Genomic DNA, 21,648 nt, shown 5'->3' with positions numbered 1-21,648 from the left:
CCCGCCCCGTCCTGCTTTAACCCTTCACAGCTCAGCTCTCCCTCCCTCCAAGGCTCTACTAAATAAAGTTTGCCAAGTTGGGAGCTACAAGCCAGCCCCTTCCTCCTCCCCCCCCCCCCACTTAACTCCTTCAGCACCAAGGCACACCAGAGGACACAAGAGCCTCCCAGGACAGCTTCCTGGAGGCTCTAGGTAAGGCGTCCAAGCTTTTGCCTGGATCAGGGCTTCCTCCCCTTCCTCAATATCAGTCTGGGAAACCCCAGGACCCCTTCTCACACTAAGCATTTTAAATGACTACAAAGAAAGCCAATTAGACTGAAAAAGAGTTATCAAAATAGCAAAAACCAAACGAACCAGTTCACTGACACCCCTTCCTAGGATCCCCTCGGCTGGGGCTGGGATTCCTGGTCAAAAACCTCTAATCTAGACCAAGGCACAGTGGTTTCTGCCCAGAGTTACGGAGCCCAGGCTACAGTGGACCAGGGAGAAAGCAAGTCTGATGACCACCACTACTCGCTGTCAACCAGCCTTCTCTCCCATTCATTCCACATTCGGGAATCACAGATTAAAGGTCTTTTAGGGCCCAGCCACGGGGCAAGGTACTGGGGGCACACCTAGGCTTAAGTGAAGTGATCCCTACCTAGCCTGCCTTCCATGACCAGAGAGGTCAGGACAGAGACAAGGGAGAGAAAAGGGAGCCCGCCTGCTGGGGAATCACACCTACCCTGGCTCAAATGCATAGGATTTCTGCCCCCCTCCCTGACACATGCCTGTTTAATTACTGTCACGTGTGCTATTTGCAAACGGCCATGAGCACATGTGTAGACCTATCAGCCAGGGGCTGAGAGAAACAAAGCTCCCTTGTGACTCTTGTGATGTTTATTTAGGGCATTTTCTGCCAAATGGGAAGCAAATGCAGAGATGTGAAGATGAGCTCTGTGTGCGGCAATCCCTCCTGGCTCAGCTTTCCCAGCCTGCCCCCCATTCTGCTCTCTTCCTTTCCTATCCCACAACGGGGATCTGGGGCTGACTGCTGCAGACACTCTCTAGGGACGTGGGCACAATGGAAGCCAACAACACCTGCCATCTGTGCCCAGCGCCCTGCTGGCAACACCCCTCATCCCTGGGGTAAACCCTCCTTGAATGTCATCTTCCAACCAAGCCAGAGTTGGGGGCTGCAGGCAAAGGTCTTCATCTGGGAGCAGCAGGAGTGCAGACACTACCCATTGCCCCCAATCAATCAAACATTTCTTACAGAGCGCAAGGAACTATACTACGGAGGGGGAAAAAAGTCAGTACCAAAGAATGTAAGTTCCCTGAAGGCAGTGCCCCCAGTTCCTAGCATAACAACTACTGCATGGACCTATTAACAAGTGAAGGAAACAAAGTATACGTAGGTGAAAAGTTAAATAATGATAAAAGAGTTAAGTAATAACACATAATTATATAGCCAAGGCAAGTATGTAATTAATTGGCAAATGAGTGGTACAAGAAGTTCTACCTTTATAAAATGAGGGGGCTGGACTATGGGAGACATGAGAGGTCTGAGAGCTCTGACTTCTCAAGATGCTGTGACAAAGGATGCTCTGAATGTAAGAGGAAAGAGACAGTGGGCTGCCCAAGAGACACTGTGTCTGAGTGAAGACTCAGAAAGGGAAAGTCACTTCATCATCTCCAAGCTTGACTGTCTGCACTCCGGTTGTACTAGGAATGCCTCGATGACCTCTAAGGCTAGTCTGGTCAGTGCGCTGTTCCCTGGGTCAAGAAGAAATTGTGGAATATTTCCCATAAAATCCCCAGAATTCCTCCCAGGAGAACCCAACTTCTTTGGATAAAGAGAGACTGTCCCATGAGGCTCCAGATGTCAAGGACAGAGCTTACTGGATTCAGCAGCTAGGTGGCCTGTAGTCCGCCGAACACTGAGCTTGGGAGTCAGAAAGACCTGAGTTCAAATCCTACCTCTAATGACACCAGCTGTGTAACCTTAAGCAGATCACTTAAGTTTTCCTAGTTTCACTTTCATCCTCTGTAAAATGGGGATAATAGTCACAGAGTTGTAATGAGGACCGGGGCAACTGCATCACAAGGTTGGGAATATGAAAGATTATAGCAGGACAGGAAGGGGGATCTCACCAAGCAGAGGAGGTCTGAAAGATGGATGGGAGAGAAGAGTAAAGCGGAGGAAAAGGTACAAAGAGGGGGAGGAGGAGAGGGTATTTTCTTTTCCTTTATTAACTACTTGAATCCTACTTAAATGTATTACTTTTAAAAGGCTTTTTCTTCTTTGCAATTATCATTTTATGATTCCAGATAACCCATGGTGCAGCTTGCTACCCACCTCCTGACAAAGGGGTGATGGACTCATGATGCAGATTGAGACATAGGCTTTTGGATATGGCTCGGGTAGGAATTTGTTTTGCTTAGCTATGTTTGCCTGTTACAAGGATCTCAATTTTATTTTTATTTTTCAGTGTGGGCAGAGAAGAAAAAAAGTTTGATAAACGAAAAATAATTTTAATTAAAAAAATAAAAAAAACAAACAAAATGTGTGTTCTTGATCTGATTTACCAGCATGGTGCAAAATTGAGTCTGGATGACTTTGGAAGTTTATCAACAAGAGCTGGGACAGGGGCTCAAGCTAAATAAGGAATTCTTATCATGCAAATAGCTCACACTGACCTAAGTAATCCATGTGACACCAGAGCTGGGTGGAATGTGGGCAGCAGAAAGACCCCCAGATGACACCCAGCACCCTCTCTGGCAGGGTTCTGGCAGGCTCTGAATGGGCACTGCACAGGTAGCCAGATGTCTCCTGCTTCAGAGAGGGTGGGATCGGGGCTCCCAAGTCCTCTGGGGGGTCCTCACCTAAACTAAAGGCAGAGCAAGGCATGGGGCTGGCTCTGGAGGCTCCTTTGGTGCAGACAGCTCCTCAGACAAACCCTGCTGAGGACGTACAGAGCATTCCCACTGCTCTTCCTCCATTCCTGCAGAGCATTTGTCTGAACAGCAGACTGAGTGGAAGGTATCCAGAGCCTGGATGACAAGAGCCCCCATGCAGGAGACAAGCAACAGCTTTCCCATTGCCTCCGCAAGGAGAGAGGAAGAGAAATACACACAGATGTCTAGATTTGGCACTGGACTAGGAGTCTGAGTGCTGCCAACATGAGACCTGAGCGCTGTTTCTGCTGACCTGGCCTGCATCCCTTCACTTTCTGGCTGAAGGGATCACAGCCAGGGGAACAAAAATGCCCAGGGTGCCCCTGGGGGCAGAAGTTCTTGCTAGCTGTGTGATTCTAGGCAAGTCACTTAACCCTGTTGGCCTCAGTTTTCTCATCTGTGAAATGACCTGGAGGAGTAAATGACAAACCACTCCAGCACCTTTGCCAAGAAACCCCCAAAAGGGGTCACGAAGAGTCAGATATGACTAAAGAAATATAATTTCCATATGACTGGCTTTCTCCATAATCCTTGGTATTTTATCTTATGCTCTTAAAAACATCACTCTGAGAAAAGGCCCACAGGCTTTACCAGAATGCCTTGCAAGAAGGCTCTAGGACACACAACAAAGGTGGAGAACCCTGCCTTTAAGGAATATCAGGTAACTGAAGTCCTGGCTAAAGGGAACTTTCTAAAGAATCAGCCCCACAATTCACCTCTTTTAGGAAGTCCTCGGGGATCAACCATACCATCTCACTCTAACTATTTCTCTGGCCGCATTTCCCTCAGCCCTAATGCTACCTTCTTCCTCCCCGCCACCGCTCCAAGGAGAACAGAAGCCTCCTAAGACAGGGGCTGCTTTGGATTCCTAATACTGAGCACAATATTTGGAACATAGCAGATGTTTGTCGAATTGAACGGAATTCCATTTTGTGGCATTCACCAGGTAGTTAAGAGGAGGCTGGTAGCCACAGAACCTTTCATTTCCTCTCAGCTGTTACTGGGGATTCCATCTTCCTCACTGCTGCACACCTTGCTCCTTCCTCTAACTCTTCTTGGACTGTTCCAGAGTGAGGTCTGTGCTGGGGAGGAGAGAGCAATCTTCCCTTTTCTTCTCTCTATCAACAGCAGTGGTATAGTAGAGGGAGCACTGGGCATGTCAGGAAGACAGGTTCAACACCCACCTCGGACACTTACTAGCATTGTGATCCTGGGCAACCTCTTCCTGTCTCAGTTTCCTCATCTGTTATGTGAGAGGGTTAGACTTCTAAGAAAATCTGTGATCTTATAAGCTCTCTGGGTCTCAGTTTCTTCATCTGTAAATGAGGAGGGTTGGACCCAATGACCTCTAAGGTCTAAATGCATGATTCTCTGAGCTTACTGTCCTGGCAACCTCCCCAACCCCAAGTTCTTCTCTTCACCACTCACATCCAGATGTTAGCTTGGCTCCTCTGCTGCGAGCCTCATCCAGCTCCTATGACTTAGATGTCTAGGACCCTCAGAAAACAAGGAGTGACTAGAACCAAGCCTTGGATCGGAGACCTGCCCAGTCTTGTATGCCAAAGAATGCATCCAAGGGATGCCAGCCAATCTCTCTCAAGACCTGTCAAACTGGATGGCTGTTTCCCAATCCTGGGGTTGCATGTGGGCACACATGATACTGCCAGAAGGAACCCAGAGAGTACAGTTAAAGGCACAAATTCCTGGTTAGGAACAAAAGACCTGGAGTGCCCAGGTGGTGTCTTCATCACTGCTGGTTCAACAAGGGATTGAGCTGAAAAAGGGCAGATCTGGGAGGTGGTCAAGATGGAACCTGCGAATGGGAATTGGATTTCTGGAACACAACTTAAAAAAGAGACGTATGTGACTTCTCCTGGCACAGGATGGAGTATTTCTGACCAGAGTGGGTAAGCCTATGTCTGCTAGTCTTGCAAATTGAATCAAACAGGCAAATTTAGGCTTGATATAAGGAGGGGGGCACGCACAAACTCCCTAACACTTCAAGCTGTTCAAAAGTGAAAGGGGCTGCCTTGGGAGGGAGTAAGCTTCCAGGTGCACAGCAGCTAAGATCTCAGACAGAATCCTGCTTCAGATAATTACAAGGTGGGTGACCCTAGGCAAGTCATTTCTTTCTGTGCCTCACTTTTCACATCTGTAAAATCTAATGGTCCCTACACCTTCACCAAAAGCAAGGCTGATTACTTGTCCAGTGTGACACAGAAGAATGTAGGGGGGATGGTCTGTGTGGCCTTGGAAGGCCCTTCTAAACTGAGATTCAGGAGTTCCAGAGGCATCCTGGGGATTTCCAGAGGCAGGAAGCTCCTGGCCTCTGAGGATCTTTCTGCTGCCACTCCTTAGGGGGATGTGTGTTTGTGTGGTGTGTGTGTGCACGCGCATGCACATGCATGCACTGTTTATCCATTTTTAAAGAGGATCAATGATATTACTGGGAGATGTTGTGACTTGTGCACAAACTGGGTTTCAATGATGACACAAGTCATCAGCCTCACTTTCTCCTCCAGAGTCATCGAAGTGTGTGAGTAAAGAGTTGGAAGTTCCCAAGTTGGGGATGTGGGTCCCTTATAACTGGGGTCCCCTCATCTCTCTGGGTCATGATGGACTCCACTGTCAATGAGTGGGTAGACCAGAGTTCCCTCTGGCTCTAATGTTCTGTGTGTAGGCAGGAGATCTCTGACACCCGAATTTAGAACTCGGCTCATCTGTTCCCAAGGAAACATTTCTATTTGGTCGTAATTAGGGTCGATACTATTTGCACTGAACATCAGCTACAAGTTCCCATTGGCTTTTACAGGTTGGTGTGGGAATCCAAGCACCACAAAGGACATGGAAAAACATGGTTTCACCCTCTAAACAACTGGCCACCAAACTTCAGGAACACAACCTGTTTGTAAGTTGAGGCGTGACTGCATTCTGCAATTGTCGCTATGGTGTTTCTTCTGTGATTCCCCTGAAATGCAATTTTTATTTTTTTCTGGTCTCCCCATCATAGAGCAGGGACAGTTTCATTTCTGTGCTGGCGTTGTTGGCATCTGGCACTGTGCTTGGCACAGAGCACATCCTTAAAAAATGCTTGTTGATTGACCGCCTTCCTAAGACCTGGATTTTCCCAAATCCTCCAGGATTCTTCCCCTGACTTTTCCCTTCTCCAAAACCCTCGAGAAGTGTGGCCGGTACAGTAAGCACTCCAGACAACTTTTCTAATCTCATCTCCCACTACTGCCAAACCTGTATCCTGAACTTGGGCAAAACTAGACTAACAGCTGATTCCTAAATATGCTCTTGTGATTTCCCACTGCCATGCTCTTGCTCACACAGTTCTTTTCCCCTCAAATGTCTTTCCCACAACCCAGCTCTTCCTGTCCAATTCCTAATCCACAGGATCTTAAATTTCAACCTGGAAGAGGCCTTAGAGGATACTGAATCCAATCTTCTAATTTTACAGATAAGGAAATTGAGACCTGAAGAAATTAAGTGATTTGTGTAGGGTCATATAGCTAGAGAACATTTGAGGTGAGATTTAAGCTCAGGTCCTTCCTAGCTTTACTGAGCCACCTGACTGCTTCCTATTTCCACAGCCAGGAAATATCTCCCTCTATTTAATTAACATAGATAGTACTTTGGACCTTTCTTACCATGTTAATATAACTCATACAAGAGTTGACTCATTACACCTCTCATCATTCTTACTATTCCAATGGAGTGTCTTCGGTTCTTTCAATCACATGATTTAATGATGGAAAGTTGTTCTTCAGTCATGTCCACCTCTTTGTGTCCACATTTGGGGATTTCTTGGCAAAGATACTGACGTGGTTTGCCATTACCTTCTCCTGCTCATTTTACAGATGAGGAAACTGAGGCAAACTGGATGAAGTCACTTGCCCAGGGTCACACAGTTAGTAAGTGCCTGAAGCTAGATTTGAACTCAGGAAGATAAGTCTTCCTGACTTGAGGCCTGGAGCTCTATCCACGGTACCACCCAGCTGTCCATGATGGAAACAGTTACCTGTTTTCACAGATGAGAATAAAGTAAAATGACTAGTCCAAGCTCACACAGACCTGGTATTCAAATGTAAGCTTACCAACTCCAAATCCAGAATTTCTTGTACTACCTCACAAAGACTCTACCCTCCCTCCTCCCCCCACCTCCATCCCCTTCACTGCCCAGCTCACTACATTGGCTCAAAGACAGGTACTCAGTAAACATTTGTTGGATGAATGAGTACTAAAGATCACTTTGGCTTTCCCTTCCCCTTCACTCCCAAACAAAGGGAGAACACCATTCCTTCTGGCCAGGGTCATGCATATTCTCTAGAGTCCCTTAGAAATAGCAAGCCTCATCAGAAAGAGGTCTGATTCCTGCTTTTGTGGGTATGGAGAGTGGGAGAGGAGGAGGAATATGGATGCAGGGCCCTGGGATCCAATCAGTCCCAAGAGCCCCTAGGATGAGGCTTGCTTGGATAAAGCAGCACCTGATTGGAGGAAAGCTGGCTGGTCTGTCTCCATGGCAACCCTAGTGCCTCAGCAGATGGGTCCTGAGCAGGAGTTCTATCCCTGCCTTCCCATGGACTGGGGGCTCTTTTTAGGTCATCCAACTTCCCTCAATGATAGAGATGTCTCCAGCTTTGTGTGTTCCTCCCTGGGCTCCCCACCACCACCATCTTGCTCATCCTTCATGGTAGCATCTGGCCCAAGAGGTTTATTTCTATTGTTCAGGAGGGGCAGATCTGCTCAAATCCCAGACTCTTTCCCCCCAGAAAGTTCCAGAGAAGTATCAGACTGAATGAAAGTCACTGGCTCACTTTCACTCAGACAGAACCAGCCAGTGAGTAGGGGCCTTACACCCACCCATCCAACCAAACTTGGCACAACAGAGCTCAGAGGATGCTCAAACACAACTTGAGCCTCACCCAAGATAAATGGAGCCCAGTCAATGGTGTCAACTTGAACAAATGCCAAAACCTGGTGGAAAAAAACCTTTCCCAGAAGCACTTCCTGTTTCCCTAATTCTTCTTAAGTCTCAAAGCCAGAGGTGTATAACCGGGGCTGGTAGCTTATGGCAGGGGTTCGTAACCTTTTTTTTTTTTTTTTGTAATTATGAACTCCCTCTCAGAATCATGTTTTTAAATGCATGCAATGAAACTATTTAAATGGAAATAACGATGTGACTCCCCCTGACCCCACTCCACCCCATGCAAGTTCCCATACCCATTGAAATCTATCTACGACTCCCCCAGAAACCCAAGGTTAAGAATCCCTGACCTAGTAGGATGCAGAGCTCAGTCATCAGTAAGGCTGCGAAAATGACTTTGTGTGGGCTTATTCATTCAATATTTTTATCCAGGGAATGTGAAATTAGATGGAAAGGGGACCTTCTTCTCTGCCCATCTGAGTCACTGCTCAGCAGTCAGTCACTCTAGCAGGTGGAGGCCCCCAAAGTCCAAGTTCCTGGGTACACAGCAGATTCTGAGGGAGGTGTCAGGCTAGAGAGAAGAGGGTTTGACAGGGAGATCTGTCTGCTGTCACCCGCCTCTTCTCCTTCCAGCTGCAGAAAGGCCACTCATTTATTATGGCCCTATGATGTTGTCAGGGTCTGTTGTGCCCGGGGGTCTTACCCAGGACCACTTGGTCTGGATAGGTCAGCTGACTCTAGACAGCTCCCTGACCACTCTATGGCCCTATTTTTAAGTCAAACATGCCCAAGTCCTTCAACAAATCCTCCCGGAGCATTGTATTAAGCTCTTAGCCATGCTGGGGGTCTTGCTCTGGAAACTCTGGAGCCAATCAGTGTCCTTTCTACAAAGTGGTGCCCAACATAGCTGTGCTGGGACCTGGGCAGAGGACAGAAGGTGGAGAAGCCTGTGTTGCTGTCATTTCCCACTGTTGTTGACTTGGTGAGTCTGCACCCCCTACCCACCCCCAACCACTCTCCTCCAAAACAACTGGTGTCTAGCCATGACTGTTTGTACTGATTTTTGACTCAATGCCTGTCTAGAACTCTAGATTTAGCCCTACTGCGATGCACCCTCTCTGATCCAGGACAATATTGGAGCCTGATGTGATCTTCTTGGTTTCTGCCTGTCATCAAGCATATTAGCTATCCCTCCCAGGCCTGCATCAGCTGCACACATCTGATAAGAAGTCATTAATAAAAACAGTAAATAGCTCAGGGCCCCAGGGACCTCATTCCCAGTTGACAATGAGCTGTGTTTCTCACCTTTTATCCTCATTGGACTGTCTGTGAGTCAGACAACAACAGGGATGATGGTTCCTACACTGGAGAAGGAAAACCCAAGGCCTTTGTTTATTTACTCATTCACTGTTTCTTTGTTTACTGGGCACCTACCATGCGCATGGTTAAGGCCCAATGGGAGGCTCAGAAAAGGAAAAGCTTTGCCCTGGGTCCCCTGTTGAGGCAAGGGCAGGAGCAGGAGCAGGGCTGGCGACCAGACTGGGTTCACGCTGCCCCCACCCCAGCTTTGGTGGTGCTGGAAATGTCAGGAGATGTCCTGTTTATGGCAGGATAAACAAGCTTGCTCTCTGTTCCTCTAAGCCCACCACATGGGGCTTATACACACCAGCACTGTCCTACAGAAGCAAAGGCAGTGGCGTTACTGAGGGAAACTGGGAGCTACGGGTGCCTGGGGCTGAAAGGCCTGTTTGGGAAGAGAGGAAACAAGGAAGGAAAGGGGAGGCAAGGACAAAGGAGGGAAGAAGGACAAAAGGAGAAGGGAGAAGATGAGAAAGGGAAGGGAGGAAAGGGGAGGGGAGGAACAATAAAGAAAAAAGAAGGAATTTCCAGCCGTGCCTTCTGGAGCCCTACCCATTGCCAGTCAATTCCACACACCCTTCCCAGCTCCAGCCCAGGGGGTGCCACAATGTTCACAGGATCCCAGATGGATGGAAGGAGTCCAACACCACCATTTTATAGAAGCAACCCAAGGGCCCGAAGAGCATCTCTCATCTGTAAAATGGGGACAAGTACACTTGCCTGTATCCCCTACAAGAAGGAGTTTCATAGAGAGGAGAATGGCTCCTTGGAGCTTTTACAGATGAGAAAACTGAGGCTCAGTGACTTCCCATGATCACCCAGGTATTAAGAAGCAGGGTCAGGATTTGAATGCCTGTTGTAAGATCATCTATTGAGTTGGAAGGGGCCTTGGAAGCAATCAAACCCCATTTTACAGATGAGGAAATGGAGGTTAAGGACACTGAAGGGATTTTTACAAGGTTGTCCAGGAAGTAGCAGAAGGAGGACCTGAACCCAGGTCCCTTCGCTCCAGAGCCTGGGCTCTTTCTGCTGTAAGTTATCACCTCCCTGTTACACAACAGTAATGGAGTTTTAAGGTTTGCCAAGAGCCTTACAGATGACCTCATTTGATTCTCTCAACAACCTTATGTGTAAAGTGCTATTATCATTCTCACTCTGCAGATGAGGAAATGGAGCCTTGGCCCATTCTTCATGGAGAAAGCCTTTCTTGGGCTACTTAGCCTTATGGGGTCAGGTGGGGCAGCCCCAACAAGCTAGAAATCCTATTGGTTGGGGCTCAGTCTCCTACACATACTGAGCCTGCCCTCTAGCACCGAGTAGGTGGGAAAAGGTGCTCCTTCAGCCTCACCCTGGGGCCCCCCAGGAATCCTCCAGGTCACGGTGGGAGAAAGAAAATCCACTTCAGCTCCTCTTTGAACCATGGTCTCTTTGGAACATCTTGTTTCACACAAACTAGAGCTCCCACACAATAACCCCTCCTTACAAAACCACCCAGAGCTGAGGACAATGCCAGATTTTCCTTGGACCTTCTCTCTTTTCTCCATCTGAAGGAAATGATATAAAGAGAAAAAGAAGATACCACAGGCAGAGTGTCTTAGGACTTCTGTTAAGTATGGAATGGGTGCAAGTGATGCTGACTGAGACCTCCCAGAGGGCAGGCCAGGGGATGGGGGTGCAGCCACCCCTGGAGAGGGAAAGAGGGAGAGCTGGGCAGAAGGCAGCCTGGGAAGGGTCCAGGGTGCCACAGTGGACACCAAGCCTCCCCTGTCCTTTCCCCTTCCTTCCCTTTCTTCTCTCATCTGTGCTAAGAAGCACGTCTTCCCCCACGGACATTCCAAAGGATCCTCTCCAACTGGCCTCAAATATTTTTCTTTACAAAAAATTTTGCATTGCGGTCATCTGTATTATCACCTTGATTTCCAAATATATCCCTCCCTTCTCTCCTACCCAGTGAATCATCCTTCATGATAAATGAGAGACAAATAAAATAAACTGGCAGACAGATTGTGCCCCTCAGTGGCCCTGCCAACTTTCAAAAGCAGGAAAGAATCGCTTTTCATCACTTAGGATCATGGATTGAGATCTGGAAGGGATCTCAGAGGCCAGGTAGTCCATCCCTCTGACTTTAGAGATAAGGAAATTATGGCTCAGAGAGCCTTCTCTCTCTCTATCATTAGATGGAAGCTCCTTGAGGATATGGACTGTGTTTTCCTTTTTTATATTCCCAGTGGTTAGCACTATGCCTGGCACATAGTAGGCACTTGATAAATATTACTGCTGGGCTTACTACGAGATGATCCACTCACCAATTTGCTGGGTGATCTGCTGTAAACTGTTTGCCTTTTTGGGGCTTTAGGTTATGAACTTTTTAAATGCCCAGGATTACAAAGAAACCTATTACACTGAAATATGGCTATCAAAATATTACCAAAATAGAACCAAGGTCAGGGTGAGAAGCCCTGGACTAAATGATCTCTTAAGGTCCCTGTGCCATTCACCATCCAGCACTGAGTCTGACTGGGGGCTGGGGGAAGGAGGGAAACCCTGGGGAGCTCTCTGAGACAAAGCCAGTCTGGGAAGAAACACAGCACAGGTGTGTCTCCTTTTAAGCACCAAGTTTATAACTGAAAACAGAATGATCATAGTAGACAGTAAAAAGGAGATGATGGTGACAATATAACAATGCACACAAACAGAGTGCTTTCCATCAGAACGTATAAAGAGATTTCCCCATAACAACTCAGTAAGGGTCAAATCTGGGTTTAAATGCCAGTTGTGCTATGTTTAATGCTATTGTGACCTTAAGCGAGTCACTGAGCCTTAGTTTCCTCATCTGTAAAAATCTTTTAAGGGCCACTAATTCCCAAAGTCCTACTGTAGTTCAAGCAAGTATATGTTAGCCCTTCTAACTGATGAGGAAACTGAGGTGCAGAGCTGGGACCCCAACTTGGGCTCCCAAGGATCTCTGGTCTGCTGTGCTATATTGCTTCTCAATGTCAATTTTTCTGAGGCAAGTCCTGTTCCCCCCCCCCCCATGATTTAAATGATCATTTTAAAGATAGCTGAGTATCAGGCCTGGTTTTAAGATGACCTGGCTTCAAAAATCCTATCTTGGACACTTACTATCTACGTGCCCGTGGGAGAATCACTTCCACAGTGACATCTGGAGGGTCTGGCAGTATGGTTCAGTGGATGCAGAGAGTGTGCTATAATGACTAATGTGGTCAAGAAGTGCTGAGTTTGAATCTTACTCACTAGCTGTGTGATCATGACCTCCCCCAACCTCAGTTTCCTCATCTGTAAAATGGGGATCAGAATTCCTGTGCTGGAGAGGGATGGTAGATACTGGTGAATAGTATAGTGAGTAAAGAGCTGAGCATGGAATCAGGAAGACCCGAGTTCAAAATTCACCACCTCAGATACTTATTAAAGTGCTTGGAGGCTGTGAGGTCCTTAAGGCCAGGGACTGCTTTCTACCTTTCTTTGTATGCTCAGTGTCTGGTACCTGGCACATAGTAGGCATTTAATAAATGCTAGTTGCCTGAGAAGTGACTGAAGGTAAACCATTTAACTCAGTTTCCTCATCTGTAAAACAGGAGAAATAGCAGCATTTCCCTCCGAGGCTTGTTATGAGGGGCAAATGAGCTCATGTGTCTAAAGCCCTTTAAAGGACTGTTATTACCGGGTACTGCATGGGGAGTCAGGAAGAGCTGGGTTTCAGCCCCACCTTTGATATGCTGACTAGCTGCATGACCCAGGATAAATCATTTAATGTTTCTGAGTCCCAGGTAACCCTCTGAGAACTGCCCCAGAAGCTAAATTAAGGCTGCACTATGCCTGCATGGAGTGAGTACCCACAAGGCCAGAATCACACCCCCTTGATGTACTGACCTCTAATACCTGCCTCAAAGGGTTAACAAGGGGCTACCAGGCCCATGCTAACTATGACTGAACAGCCAAGGGCAGGGGTTTCCAAAAGCCCTGTTTTGCTTTTCTCCCCGCTTCCCTGTCCCAAACCCTGGCCCCTCTGTCAGAGATCCTATAAACGAACACTTAGAGTAACCACTGGAGGACTGGGGAGGAGGGCCGAGAAGACAGCAGAACTGACCTTGCCTTGCATCACAGGCTGACTGCTTTGTGCCAGGCACCTGGCGAAGGATGGTCCCCGCCCTCAAGGAGGTCACAATGGAACAGGGAAGGCAACATGCAGACAACTCTGTCCAAACAAAATGCAGCCGGGATAATTTGAAGGTAATCTCAGAGGGAAGGCGTTAGCATTAAGAGGGATTGGGGAGGGATTCTTGTACCAAGTGGTCTTTAAGCTGGGAAAGCTAGGAGGTAGAGGGGAGAAGGAAGGAACTCAATACTGGGGATGTTTGGTCCAGGGAAAAGTAGACCCAAGGGGAGACACGACAGCTGTGTATTCAGACTGTCATGTGGAAGAGTGATTGTGAGGAAAGGTCTTGACCAATGGACAGGACTTACAGGGAAGTTGATTTCTGCTTGATAAGGGCAAGGGCAAGGATAGAGACTGGATCTGTGATTTCAGTGGTACAAAGAACTCCCAAACCTCTGCATTCCCTCTGTCCATGAGGCTAAAGGCAGGACCTATCTTTTGCCTCTTTTTGTATCCCTGGCACTTAGTGCAGTGCCTGGAGTTTAACAAATAACAATAAATAATAAGTAACAAAACCGGTCAGCACCTCCTCTGCAAGCGATATCAGGGAGTTTCCTGGGCACAAAGTGAACTGACGTGTCTTGTGTCACACAAGCAGAATGTGTCAGAGGCAGGACCAGAACCCAAGTCTTCCTAGTTCTTTACCCATTCCATCCAGATTATCCCCTCCTTCTACAAAGCCCTCATTTGGGGTAGGCTAGAAGGACAAGGGGCAAGTCCTTGGGCCCACAGGAGCCCTCAGGAAGCTTTGCTGAGCTGGAGAAGCCAAACACATCTGCCTTCAGAGTAGGCCAAGTGGGGATGGTTTAGGAGACAGATGCAAAGACTTTCCTGAGTCTAGGAGAAGGAAGAAAATGATGACAGCAGTCCTATGTAGCAAGCGTTTAGAGAGTTGTAACAATTTACACACATTGTCTCATTTGATCTTTGCAACAACTCTGTGATGCAATTATTATCCCCATTTTACAGTTTAGGAAACTGAGGCTCATGGAAGATTTAAATGATCTGGCCCAGGTCACACAGGTAAGCCTCAGGGGTGATATTTGAACACAGGTCCTCTAGGCTTGGGGGCTCTTTTCTCTGGCTCCAGGGAAGAATGACTGCCTATAATCTAAATTATGCCAGGTAGAAAAATGTGCATCCCCAAGCAGCCAGCTTGTGACAGGCCACCATGGCTTGACAGAAATGACCCTTGAGTTTGTAGGAGGGGGCCCCTAAATGGTATTTAGAAGCCCAGGCCTTACCATTTGAGAGCTAGACATGTAGGGATGAGCTGGACATCAAAGATTCTCATGGGAAACATGGCTTTCGTCTGGGCCGTCATGGCTGTCACCAGAACACAATTTCTAATTGAGGAAAATCCAAGCTCTGCCCTGATGTGAGCTGCCAACGTGACAAAGGGGCATGAAAGGCTTAGGAACTGCTGCTGTGGCTGGTTGGTTTTTTTTTTCTTTTTTAAAGTAAGCCACTGGGTGAGGTTTGCAAATCTTTCTTTTCTCAACCCTCCTGGCCCCAGCATAGGCTGCTCCTTCAGGAGGAATCTGGGTCATCGCTTTCCTTGGGAAGAATGCCAGCAATGGTGGACCCAGCCCTGGTGACTGCCACCTCCATGTTTGTGACCAAGACCACATTTCACAGGATGGTCCATTTTGTAAAAGGAAGGACCAGCTTGTTGTGTTAAAGATGTTAATTCTCTTTGGAATGGTGTCTGTGCGTGATTTAAAGCAGGACAAACTTATAACTAAAAGAACAAAAAAAAGGAAGCCTGAGGTGTGCCAAAGAATGATATAAGATCATAGATTTACAGCTGGAAGGAAGCTCGGAGGGCAGTTAATTTAATTCCCCCCATTTTACAGAGGAGGAAACTGAGGCTGAGAAAGGGTAAGTGACTCTGCCTAGATTTGAAACTAGGTTCCCTTCTGACTTCAGAGCCCTTGGAGAAGGAGAGGAGAGGCCCTGTCCATCACAGGCAACTAGACAGTGCAGCAGATAGTAGATAATCCAATCTAGCCTTAGACCCTAACTGGGTGGCCCTAGGCAAATTACAATCTCCATTTACTTCAACTGTAAAATGGGGCTAATAGCACCTACGTCCCATAGCTGTGGCAAACATAACACAGGATTTGCATGTAGGGCTTTACTAATCTTAAAAGCTAATTGTTAATTATTCCTATTACTCATCTCTATAGTGCCTTGCTGACATTTTGTGGTAGACAAACAAGGCCTTTCTCTCCTCTTGAAAGAGAATCCAATTTGTTGGGCAGCTTGGCCCTGAGGGATGTCCCCTTGCCTAGAATTCAATTCAATTCAACCCAACCCACAACATGGTATCCAGTGGATAGAAAGCCAGGCTTGAAGTATTTAAAACCTGGGTTTGGGATCTGTCTCTGAGAGTGACTGTGTGACCTTGAACAAGTCACCTAACCTCAGGCCTACATCTTTCAAATGAGAGGGTGAGAATTGAAGGCCTCTGAGGCTTCCTCCAGCTCTGAATGTGGGTCCTTACGATCCTACGATGCCTGTACATTTGCTGTGTGACCTCCTTAGGGGATAAGGCAACTCTGTGACATGATCACTCATGAGGTCCCATAAAGACCAGGAGTGCAGGAGCCATGGCCGAATTGAGGAACTCGGGAGAATGTTCCTATTGCCCAATAGACCTTGCCAAAAGTAAGCCAGGGTCTCCGTGCAGAGAGCTGCAGAGAGCTAAGGACAAAGCCCGAGAAAGAAGAGGCTCTTTCTCCATTTCAGGACAGGCCTGAATTTCTCTAGTGAAGGCATCATGTCTTATCATTCAAGTATAGTCCCTTCTAGAGGGCATGAAAGGAGGCCCTGCTGGAAGTCAGAGCTGGAAGGGACGTTGGGAATCCTTTAATCCATTCGTGCCAGAAAAGGAAGCTAGTAGGGGCTAAACAATGACCCAAGGCTAGCAAGGACTGGATGCCAGAGCTTCCAGTGATTAGCACAGTTGCTGGTACACAGTAGGCACATCATAAATGCTGGTTACCTGAATGACTGACTGCCCATCCACTGCTCATTCCCATACAGCACTTTCCCCCTGACCTCCCCCTCCCACCTTTTACCTTTTCCTTTCAGGGGTAAGAGAGTGGATGTTCTCATGGAGAAGGTAAAACTATTTCCAAGGACTCTCTGGGTCAAGGATTCTTAACCAAGGGTCCATGGACTTGGGAAAAAAACATTTGTGGCAATGTCTATTTCAGTGGCTTTTGGTGTCCTGTGCCATCCTCTGTTTTATGCCTTTAAAACAGGATCCTGAGAAGGATGCCCAGGCTTTTGGCAGACACTGCCCATGGGTGTCTGTGAGGCAGGAAAGTTTTGAGCCCCCGCTGCAGAGCCAGTCCTCAGCCGCTGTTTGGTCCCTAGTTAGGGCAAAAAGAAAGAACACAGGATCCCCGAGATTCTGAACCGTGAAGGAGCCCCCACTTCTTACAGATGAGGCAACTGCCAAAGGACTTGCTTGCAGTCACACAGGTCATGACAGAAGCAGAATTTGAACCCAGGTCCACCGACCCCATATACAGAGAGCTCTTTCCACTGAGTCTGGTTCAGAAGTCAAATGTGGGATGCAGAGGGGAAGGAGAAGGGAAGGAGAGAGCCTAAGCTGACATCTGCTTGCTTTTCAATGCTTCCTGACTCAGGAGTTCACTTGGCAAAGTCTGGGTTGGCCAAACCATGAACACCTGGGAGACAAGGAAGGAGGGAGAAAGAAAGAGTTTCCTCCTAGAAGTCTGGGGAAAAACCACTGCACATTAGCCTGGCATGGGCTGCCACACATAGGAGAGCCCCTTAATCAAGCTTCCCTAGGTTCTAGATAAGCATCTTCCAGTCTCTCCCCTCTCCCTAGGGGATTTCTAGGGCCTGGCTTTGCACCATGAGAGGTCAGACAGCTGCCAATGGACACAACTGCAAGGGGCAGAGGTCAGGGAGGGAATGGGTCTAAGAGCCAAAAAGGGACTGAGGTCAGGAGAGGTACTGGGGCATGCCGGGCTCGGGGGAGGCGGGGAGTCCCCTCCTTGGCAGGATTCAGGTTTTGCAAGATGTCTCAGTCTCCTGCTCTGTGGCCAAAGCAAACACTGATGAATATGGTCGAACAAGGAAGGGCCCTCCAGTGGCCAGAGTCATTAGCACCATCATCCAGATGGTAGACAGTGTGGAATTGTGCAAAGAACACTGGCCTTGGAGTAGGGAGAACTGAGTGTAAATCCTGCCTGATGCTGACCAGCAGTTACATGACCATAAGTAAGTCACTTAACTTGTGAACCTTAATTTCATTACCTGTAAAATGTGCTAATGCTTTTATTACCTTGGGAGGCAGCATGTTCTAGCTGGTTTCAGAGTACGGATGACCTGCTCCTGATGCATACTGACTATGTGACCTTGGGCAAGTCACAGTTGTCGAGAAGGCATGATCTATATTGGTATAGGGGAGCTCCTCATGGAGAGGACACTTCACTGGGGGGAAAAAAGGAAATGGCCCATCTCACAAAGCTTAAATTTAATAGATAATGAAAAGAGTAAAATAGCTAGCATTTAAAATACACATACACAATAACTAGCATTTATATAGCATTTTTAGGGTTTGCAAAAGGTTTTACAAGTATTAGCTCATTCGATCCTCACAACAGAGGTAGGAGGTGCTATTAATATCCTCATTTTAGAGATAAGGAGACTGAGGCCAAAAAGCTTTACATGATTTGCTCAGGGTCATACAGCTCAGTAAGTGTTTTCCAAGTCCAGGGTTCTGGGTACTGAGCCTCTTAGGTCTGTAAAGCCCTTTGTAAGCTGTGAAGCAATAAATAATTGTCAGCTATTATTAACAGTGGGTTAACAGAATACTTTCCACCTATAAAGTCTGGGATTTCAACAGTCTGGGGTAGGAACAAAATCCTGCCAAAACACCCAGAGCAGATCAAGCCAAGTAGTTGCTGGAGGTACAGGAGGGTAGGTGACTAGCCCAGGGTCACATAGCTAGTAAGTATCACAGACATTTCGGAACCCAGGTTTTCCTGGCTCCAAGTCTCTTGTTCTATCCATGTCAACTCTTATGTGTTCACAGGTAAGTAAACAAGGTAATTTGAGAAAATGTGAGATATTATAGAATCATTAATGATATAATTATGTAATATAATTATTAATAATGCACAGAACAGGGAGAGATGGCTGGCACTGAAGTCAGAGGACCTGAGTTTACAATTCAACCTCTAATACTTATGAGTCCCTAGGCCTCGGTTTCCTGCTCTGTCAAAAATGACAACAAAAGTGGGGGGGGACCCTAGCTGAGCTGACCTCTCAGGTCTCTTCAGCTCTAGATTGGATGCTCTGAGCCCCTAGGGCCTCACAGCATCATGAGGATCTAGGTTGGTTTCCTGCTGAGGAATGCACAGGCAGGAAGGGTCTATGACAGGGGCACTTGAGACCTGAGAGAGGTAGGCAGAGCTGAGAGGGGGAGGAGGATAGTTTTGGCTCCCATGCCCATTTCTGGGAGGAGGTTGGACAAGGGGCAGCTTCCGAATGCCAATAGCTCCGGAGTCCATTCAAGCCCAGCGATGTTGGAGAGTCCCCAGGGAGGGGGGCAGGGGCCAGGAGAGAGAGGACGAAGCAAAGGACAATGGTCCTGCTCCCTCCCCTGGAGCCAGGGCTTCCTCGGCGCTCCCTGCACTTTGTTCCAGTCTAAACAAGGCTTCCCACAGCAGTCAGGGTCATGGTCTCTTTCTGTGCCTTCTAGATATGTGGGAATGAGAGCCAAAGCCTGCCATAGCATGGAAGGAGGAGAGCATCCAAGGGCTGCAGTTCACCCCAAATCCTCCTTCAAACCATGTGGTACAGTGGGAATAAGGCTGTCTCTAGAGTCAGTGGACCTGGGTGCAAATCCTGCTTGGAACACAGTACATCTTCATTTTTTTTCTGTGTCCCCAGTTTGAACGTGAGCTCCTTGAAACAGGGACTATCTTTTCCCTCTTTTTTGTACGTCCCATGTCAATGACTGGTACACCCTGGGGAGGCGCTTAATAAATTCTTACTGACACATCCTACCCACGTGCCATTGGGCAAATCGTTTACCTCCACATGTCTCAATTTCTTCATCTATAAAATAAATGAGTTGGTGTACACAACCACCTGGGGTCCCTTGCACACCTAGATATCACACAGTAGGCTCTTCATAAATGTTTAACACATGCTACCCGTATGACATTGGGCAAATCATTTACAGGAGCTACCTCAGATGGACACTGGGGCCCTTTCCATCTCTAGAGCTATGATCCTTCAAATTGTTTAAAATGATAAACTGAGTCACAGGACATCAGAACTAGATCTTGGAGATGATCTGTTCTGAGTCTTTCATTTTAGAGAGAAAATGAAAGCCAGAGAGATGCCCAGGATCCAATGCCCTTTGATCCTGTTATGCATATGACCCCACCTCCAGGGGTCAAAGACAAAAAGTGTGCAGATACACACAAATATTAATAATGCTACTTTTTTAGAGGGCAGCACAGGCATGGACACAAAGTAAGATGCCTACCCACTGGGTCAAGGCTAAACAAAGTGTTGTGAAGGAATGTAATAGGATTCTGAAGTGCAGGGATAGGGATGGGACCTGTGATTTTACTGATTCAAGGACCTCCCAGCAGAGAAAATTCCCTCCTCTGGTGCAGGTTAGCACCTTCTCTGTATATTCTAGTCTTAGAGAGGTGCCCAGAGCAGTCAGAGATGAATTGACTTGCCCAGAGTCAACCAAGCCAATGAGTCAGAGGGGAGTTTGAACCCATATCTTACTGGCCTTGGGACCAGCTGGCTTTCTATCTATCATACCAGCTTCTAGAGAGTGAGGCACGGAAAGACTCATAGGAAGTGGCCCTAAAGGAAGGAGGCACAGCCAGGAAAACAACAGATGAAACGGCTATGACAATGTGTGTGGCAAAGAATGATGAGGAAATGTTGGGAAATCACAATGAGCAAGCGTGGCTTAGCTCCTCTGCAGAGGTGGGGGTCTACAGCCATGAAATGGTGCATACAGCATCAGACTAGTTTTGTGCTGTTGGCTGCTTTTGCTTGATCCATGCCTTGTCTCAATGACCCTTTTCTGCTCTAGGCCTCATGATTTTCCCTCCATAAAGTGGCATTAAAAAAATCATGTATTAAGTACCCACTGTCAAGTCATTTCAGCTTTACACGATAGGTCCTTGTACTCATGCCTTATCCTGCCTCCCTCTCTCTTCGTCTTTTCCTTCCTCTACTTCCCTGAAAGGATGGGGCCAATTCCTTGTCTTGGGGGGGGATTTGGAAGGCACACACTGGACAGGAATGGACCTTGAAATCAAACCAAGACCACAGGAGGATTATTAGGACAATTTTACACAAACATACACACACATACACATACACATACACACACACACACACACAGCCTTCTCAACATGGTCACTACTTTGCAGGGCATTAATAAATGAAAATCTCCCCAGTAGCTAAAAGCTGATGTCAGAGGCAGCCTAGCACCTACTGGTCCCACCCTTACACTAAACTGCTCATTCTCTGCCTTAGATCACGGGGTCTGAGGCACCAAGAAACAAGCATGTTTGAGAGGACAGCAGACTGATGGGCACAGCCGGAGGGTGCTGGGTCCGGCAGCCCTCCTGCCCTGGGACCATGGGAAGAGGCCCAAGGTTCCACAGCATGGTGGACCCATACTCACTCCTCAACTTCCTTACAATCTTTCAAGTAACTGAAACCAGAAGTAGCCCCAGTGCTGCTTACAAAGCCCTCTTGTTCCCCAGCACCGCTCCTGACTGATGGCTTTGCTGAGCCCAGGCAGATGGATGGCCTCCCCAACCATCTGGGTCCCAAGGCCAGGGAAGGCCACCACTAGTACATCTCTACTTCCCCGGGTCACTCACAGCAGTAATGCCTGTGTCCTGCATCACCTCACTGCAGGTATCAGAAAAGAACGAGCTCTATCATGGGGAGATGGGTACCCACTGACCACTCATTCTTTCATACACAGCAGTCATACATCTTTAACTATCAATTGATTTATTAAAAATTTTGTGGCCCAGGCTCATGAGCTCTAGAGTTGGAAAAGAGCCATCAAATACAACCTTCCCATTTTACAGATGGGGAAACCAAGGCCCCAGGAAGGCCTTGGGAGGTCACACAGGTAGTAAGGAGACAGAGTAGGAGGTAGCTAGGTTATCGAATTTCAAATTCAGCATTCACAGGATAATCATGG

At 47.5% G+C, this 21,648-nt stretch overlaps 1 protein-coding gene across 7 annotated transcripts in view; it reads right to left on the bottom strand.

Annotated features, from left to right (window-relative positions):
- The window catches only part of ABR (ABR activator of RhoGEF and GTPase), a 289,390-nt gene that overhangs the window by 35,422 nt on the left and 232,320 nt on the right, over positions 1–21,648 (bottom strand). Inside the window, exon 17 of one of the 7 annotated variants that reach the window (XM_072639880.1) lies at positions 130–6,961. The exons of the other annotated variants lie outside the window; for them this stretch is intronic. Coding sequence (XP_072495981.1) covers positions 6,881–6,961 — 81 coding nt within the window. The 3' untranslated portion in view covers positions 130–6,880. Of the gene's footprint in view, positions 1–129; positions 6,962–21,648 lie in introns of those variants that run through there. 7 annotated transcript variants of the gene reach the window in all.

Source organism: Notamacropus eugenii, chromosome 2 (genome assembly GCF_028372415.1).
Source record: "Notamacropus eugenii isolate mMacEug1 chromosome 2, mMacEug1.pri_v2, whole genome shotgun sequence".
Lineage (NCBI taxonomy): Eukaryota > Metazoa > Chordata > Mammalia > Diprotodontia > Macropodidae > Notamacropus > Notamacropus eugenii.
The sequence above is the reverse complement of the archived record's forward strand: the minus strand, read 5'-3'. Positions and strand labels throughout refer to the sequence as shown.